The 6,993-nt window shown below is 34.4% G+C and overlaps 1 protein-coding gene across 2 annotated transcripts in view; it reads left to right on the forward strand.

Moving 5' to 3' along the window:
• Positions 1–2,411, forward strand: part of LOC136842934 (uncharacterized) — a 40,241-nt gene extending 37,830 nt beyond the window's left edge. For both annotated transcript variants that reach the window (XM_067110947.1, XM_067110946.1), the window contains one exon: positions 923–2,411. In XM_067110947.1, coding sequence (XP_066967048.1) covers positions 923–1,106 — 184 coding nt within the window. In that variant the 3' untranslated portion in view covers positions 1,107–2,411. The remainder of the gene's footprint in view (positions 1–922) is intronic.
• The last annotated feature ends 4,582 nt before the right edge of the window (positions 2,412–6,993 follow it).

A 6,993-nucleotide genomic window follows, 5' to 3' on the forward strand; every position in this document is an offset into this window, starting at 1 on the left:
AAGGCAGAAAAATATGAGGCATTTTCAAGACAAAACCACATTCATGGCCTGAGTTTTTTGGGAGGCACATTTTGAATGATTTTTAATGACAAGTGACATAAAGCATCATTGGTAAACCCAATTTTAAGACGAGAAAAAATATGATAAGAAAAAGTTCTGAATGGTTTTGGTGAATGTCCAATGGCTGGTTTTTATTTTTAGAAAACAACTGCAGTGTATTGTAAATTTTTTATTTGATTAAAAATTACCAATGTAAATAGGCCATTCTCATAATTTTTATGATAAAGTATTTTGAGCTCAATAAATTCCAGTGAACAGCAATAGTATTTGGGAACAATTCTCAGTTATTGGAATTTCCTTCTAAAAGAAGAACTAATATTTTAATAACTGTATATCAGTTCAAATGGACCAATCCTGAGCGTTCTGAAGACAAAACATTTTAAGTTCAATAAATTCCAAGTAACAGCCTTGGTATTTGTGCAGAATTCTCAGTTACTGGAATTTCCTTCTGTAGCAAGAAATATATGATTTACCTAAAAACAAGTTTAGGAATTCAAACTGTCTTTTGACTGAAGGTGCCCAATGCTTGGTTTGACAGCCTTTTAAATTTCATAAGCATTTCGAGGACAAATTATTTTAAGCTCAACAAATTTCAAGGAACAGCCTTTGTATTTCGGCAAAATTCTCAGTTATTGGAAGAAATAATATTGTAATAACTGTATATCAGTTCAAATGGCCCAATTCTGAGCATTCTGAAGACAAAGTATATCAAGTTCAATAATTACCAAGCAACAGTCTTGGTATTTGTGCTGAATTCTCATTGTAATTTCCTTTCTGTAGCAAGAAATAATATTTCAATAACCATATTCATGATTTCCCTAAAAACAAGTATAAGTATTCTCAAACTGCCTTTCTTTTCCAGACATCCGAACCACACATGGCAACACGAGAACGCGGGCATCTACGCGGGGCGAGGCACCTGCAGGGAGATGTACCCATGCCCCTTCGACGTCCAGGAGGTCGTGGGAATCAGGATTCCTGGTTCCCAGAGAATTGCCTCCGGCGGTAACGACCTGAACGTCGACGATTCCTACTCTTTCTTCTAGGCTAAGGAGGGATTCTGGTTTTAAATGGCTACCTCTACCTCGATTATTGTAAAAGGTTGTGTATGTGTTTGTGTGACTGAGAATCCCTCAGTGATGATGTCTCAGTAATATTAAAAACCTCAGTGACTTGATCCCCCCTTTGATTCCAGTTGAGAATCCTCCAGTTATGGTGTGTCAGCGCTAACAATCTGTGACTTGATTCCAATTAATTCCAGCTGAGAATCCGTCAGTGATGATGTCTCAGTAATATTAAAAGCCTCAGTGACTTGATCTCCCTTTGATCCCAGTTGAGAATCCTTCAGTGATGATGCCTCAGTACTAAAATTCTCAGTGACTTTAGTCTACTTGGATTCCAGTTGGGAATCCTTCAGTAATGATGTCTCAGTACTAAAATCCTCAGTGACTTGATTATACTTTGATTCCAGTTGGGAATCCTTCAGTGGTGACGCCTCAGTAATATTAAAAATCTCAGTGACTTGATTCCACTTTGATTCCAGTTGAGAATCCTTCAGTGATGATGTCTCAGTACTAAAATCCTCAGTTACTTGATTCCAGTTGGGAATCCTTCAGTGGTGATGCCTCAGTAATATTAAAAATCTCAGTGGCTTGATTCCAGTTGATTCCAGTTACTCTGGGACGTGGAGGAATATCCTGGGAATTTCTGTAAGGACACAAGTGGACCAAGACTGGTTTGTGGAAAATTTCAGAACTGGCAAATCTTGGATGTTCCAGACGCTCTTAAAGTTAGGGAGAAAATGTTTTACATTAAAAACACGTTTGAGACAACACACAGCAACGTCCCACAAATGTTAATGTAATTTTTTTTTTACAAATGTTCCCTCGGTTCGGTTTTTTACAAATCCAGCTCTTTTGTAAAATGTTACTTCGATTTTTTCGCAAAATCCAGTTGGTGTTTTACAAAATCCAGAATTTTTGTAAAATGTTCATTGGGTTTTTTTTTTTTATAAAATTCCGAACTTTTATAAAAATTTATTTTGTTTTCCACAAAATCCAGCGTTTTTGTAAAATGTTCATTCGGTTATAGACAACCTCAACATTTTTGTTAAATGTTCATAAGGTGTTTCACAAAATCCAGCATTTTTGTAAAATGTTAATTCGGGTTTTCACAAAATCCAGCGCTTTTGTAAAATGTTCGTTCGTTTTTTTTTTTTTATAAAATCCAGCATTTTTTGTAAAATGTTCATTTGTTTTTTTTTGTTTTTTTTTTACAAAATCCAGCATTTTTGTAAAATGTTCATTTTTTTTTTTTACAAAATCCAGCATTTTTGTAAAATTTTCATTTGTTTCTTCCATTTTTGTTTTAATTCGGGTTTTTCACAAAATCCAGCATTTTATGAGATGTTCATTAATTTTTTTTTTTTTTTACAAAATCCAGCATTTTTTGTTAAATGTTCATTTTTTTTTTTTTTTTTTTTTACAAAATCCAGCATTTTTTGTAAAATGTTCATTCGGTTTTTCAAAAACTCCAGCATGTTTTTTGTAGAATTTTCATTTGGTTTTGACAAAATACAGCATTTTTTAAAATGTTTATTAGGTTTTTGACAAAATACAGCATTTTTTTAAAATGTTCATTAGGTCTCTCACAAAATCCGGCGTTTTGTAAAATTTAGCCTGGTTTGTAGCGAAATCCAGCGCTTTTGTAAAATATTTTTTGTGTCTTCACAAAACCCAGCTTTTTTAGTAAAATGTTCGTTTGGACTTTCACAAAATCCAGCATTTTTGTAAATTGTTCATTAAGTTTTTGACAAAATCCAGTACTGTTGTAAAATGTTCAATCGGTTTTTTACAAAATTCCAGCATTGTTGTAAAATGTTCATTCGAGTTTTTACAAAATCCAACATTGTTGTAAAATGTTCTTTCGGTTTTTCACAAAATCCAGCATCTCTGTAAAATGTTCAGTAAATCTTGGATGTTGACACACTGTCAGTAGCAGATAATCTCGAAGATTTTTATTAATTATTGTAAATTTCTCTAAGACTAATATAAATGTACATTTGGCTGAGTATTTATGTGGTGCAAGTCTTCATAATAGCAATGGAGTTTAATCTACAGTTAGTATTGCAGTCAACTGTATTGGCATTATGTCAATGTGCAAATTCATTGATTTGCACAATTCACCCATCTGATTATTTTTTACAATTATTGTTCATTGAACCATTAAGTGTAATTATCTCCTAATTATTAGTCATTTCGGCCCCACTGGGAAAAGCCATGAATGTGTTTAATATAAAAAAAAAACATTGAAAGTTGGAATAGTACATGTTTATGGTCAAAATGTCACTAAAAATGATAGTAGGACATGTTTGTAAGCTCAGTAACTCTGAAAATTACTTTAAGACATTGTCAGAAGGACCTATAAATCTATAAAGTTTATAGGTCAGTGAAATATGTTGTAGATGTTTTGTATTATCAGAATCTCAAGCCAATGGCCTCTGTGAGCTTGTTCCTTATGAATAGGGTTCATCTTTTGAAAATGACTGTGAGGTAGGTTTTTACGAAGACACATGCAATCCAGTGAAGGCTTTCATATGTGATCTAATGAAGGCTTCCCTCTGTCATGTAAAGGTTCAATGGTAACGATTCCCTTGAGGTTGAGAGAACCTTGATCCAAATAGTTTTTTAATTTATTAATTCTTCCGGAAAATGGCTGGTTCTCACAGAGCAGTTTCACCACTTTTTTTTACAGCTGCAGTTCTTGACAAATAGTGGCACTGTATATCATTCTGCTCCACTTTTGAATGTCAGCAAATCTTAACCAAGAAAATTAGTATGATTTCCACTTTTTTATAGCTGCAGTTCTTGACAAATAGTGGCACTATTTAACAAATCATTCCGCTCCACTTTTGAATGTCAATGATCTTATACAAGAAAATGGCTGGTTTTCCCAGAGCAGTTTTACCACATTCTACAGCTGCCTTTCCTGACAAATAGTGGCAGTATTTAATATATTCTGCTCCACTTTTGAATTTCAGCAAATTTTATACAAGAAAATTAATAGGGTTCTTACAAAACAGTTTTACCACTTTTATAGCTGCCTTTCTTGACAAATAGTGGCACTGTTTAACATATTCTGCTCCACTTTTGAATTTCAACAAATTTTATACAAGAAAAATAAACGGGGTCCTGACAGAGCAGTTTTGCCACTTTTTACAGCTGCCTTTCGTGACAAATAGTGGTACTGTTCAACAGTGTACAATTCTGCTCCACTTTTGAAATGTTAGCAAATTTCATACAATTAAATTAATAGGGCTCTCACAGAGCAGTTTTACCACTTTTTACAGCTACCTTTTTTTTTTTACGAATAGTGGTACTATCTAACAGTGTATCTTTCTGCTCTAGTTTTGAATGTCAACAGATCTTATACTAGAAAATGAATAGTAACTTAATTGCCTTTGTTGATTATAAGTCAAGAGGTATTGGAAAATTACTTTAAATATCCCTGCCACTTTTGACCGGACAAGTATCCTGGTCAGAAAATACTGACCAAGGGAGCTAGCCACCGTGGTGGCCTAGTTCGACAGTACTGACCAAGGGAGCTAGCCACTGTAAGACATCTGTATTTTAATCGTGTTTTAGATAAAGCTGTGAAACTGCTCGTACGTATTTCGCTTACGGTAGTCTGTTTACACTTCTTGTGACTTATAATAAGTTCGTTTCAGTGACATCAGTGCCAAAGTAACCAAGTGATAGTGAAAGAATAGTGAAGAAATATGATTAATATAATGAAGAAGAAGAAGTATCGTCGTATGATCTAAGGAACTGGGGGCATTTAATGTTTTATTTTTTGCATTTCATGATTTGAATTAATTGCTGTGATTTGGGTAGTGCACTCTTTGGAGAGTCAAAAGTGTACGCCAAGTGTAGGTGTGTAGGTGTTAGTGCCGATGGTATACAGAGGTATTGTGCCTCCTCCTAGCTCTGATTTACCTTAAGGTAACATAGAATTCATTTGTCCTCTGAATCAAGGTAATACAGAATCCATTTGTGCTCTTAAGGTAATACAGAATCCATTTGTGCTCTGAATCAATGTAATATAGAATCCATTTTTGCTCTTAATCAAGGTAATATAGATTCCATTGGTGCTCTTAATCAAGGTAATATAGAATCCATTTGTGCTCTCAAGTTAATGCAGAATCCACTTGTGCTCTTAATCAAGGTAATATAGAATCCATTTGTGCTCTCAAGGTAATGCAGAATCCACTTGTGCTCTTAATCAAGGTGATATAGAATCCATTTTTGCTCTTAAGGTAATATAGATTCCATCTGCGCTCTGAAGGTAAGACAGAATCCGTTTTTAATTTCACGAACCGACAAAAGGGTCTTATACTATCTCTCGTTATTTCAGCCACCATTCTGGAAGTGAAAGCCAAACAACAAAATGTAAACCAGTAGTTTATGTGAAATATTTCCGATATTTATCAACAAAGAGCTACAGAGGTTCTCTCTCTCTGTATATGGCGGCACTGAAAATATGCAGTCTAACTTTCCATGTCTACAGGGCATTTCTGTAACTTATATAGGCCTATTCTTACTGCTGTAAGTATTTTAAGGGACCTTTTCCTTATTTTTAGGCATTATACGTTCGTGTGTATTTTTGTAAGCCATATTTATTTTCTGATGTTCCGATTACTTGCTATGCTTAGACTTTTAATTTATGAATTAGTACTGTAAACAGAGAGAAGAAAACTTGGTGTTTTAATGTACCCTAAAGAGTGAGACTGTGTTTAATATAGAAGCCTTGTGAGTTAAATTTTGTACTGAAATTTACCTGTTTTAAAAGTAATTCGGTATAACTCCTGTCTTGAAGTAGCGTGTACTGAACAGTTATCATTTGATTGAAAAGATTTCCCAGCAGAATTAAGATTTTATTTCAGTTCGTTCTGTACGCTCACATGGCATCTACATTTTTTCCAGGAGTGTTGCCACAGTACTCCAGATTCAATGGACTGTACTGCCATATCTAGTTTAAAAACGTGATTTGCTAATATCCAGTATGTGTGGCATTACTTCGCAGTCTAGGTTCCTACGGAAAAATACATCAGGGGAAACGTAACTGATAAGTAAATCATTCAGAAAAGGTGACATCAGATTAGCTAAGGGGCTATGTACTGCCCTAAGATGGAAGACTGCAGTATCTGCAAAAATACAAAGGTGAGAAAAATGGTAGATACTGCAGTTTCTCCTTGCCTTACTACTGATTTTGCAGATACTGCAAATGGGACCCCCTAAATAAAGCATTGAGGAATCATTCTGTAACGAGCCCAATAGGTGGCAAATCTCAGTTTCGAAAATTTTGCAGACACTGCAGTTTTCTATTTTAGGGCAGTGTAGTATCCTAAGGTATCTTTTTTTTCGGACATTTTAACAACTTTTCACATGGAACTAGGCCCGCAAGAAACTTACCAGTTTACCATTACGAAAGTAATGTACCCGGACTGAATTTGGTTTAAGGCAGGAACAACGAGCCCATTCCTAATAAAAAAAAAAAAACACTAATTTCGTAGGAATTCGCGTTCCTGATCTCGTGTGGTTGTCCCAGAAGTATGCTAGGTCAAAAAGGGGAATGTAAATATTAACCAACATGACCCTTGGATGTGTCAATCTCACGTCAGTTGGTTAATAAAGAGTTGAACATCAAACAATATGGCAACATTTGTCCAGATTTGAAATCGTATTGTTTTTAATCATTACTGCAGTTCAAAAATGTCAGCTTTTCTCATGAACCTTTGTTCAAATGACCTTGTTCTTTATAAGTACTTTGAAAATGTTAATTACTTGTTTATATTTGATTGATATATTTATATATTTATCGTTTTGTTTGTAATTGTAGGTTTTTGCGTTAGGGTAACTTTAAAAATAAAATAAG

The sequence above is a fragment of the Macrobrachium rosenbergii genome, chromosome 10 (genome assembly GCF_040412425.1).
Source record: "Macrobrachium rosenbergii isolate ZJJX-2024 chromosome 10, ASM4041242v1, whole genome shotgun sequence".
NCBI lineage: Eukaryota > Metazoa > Arthropoda > Malacostraca > Decapoda > Palaemonidae > Macrobrachium > Macrobrachium rosenbergii.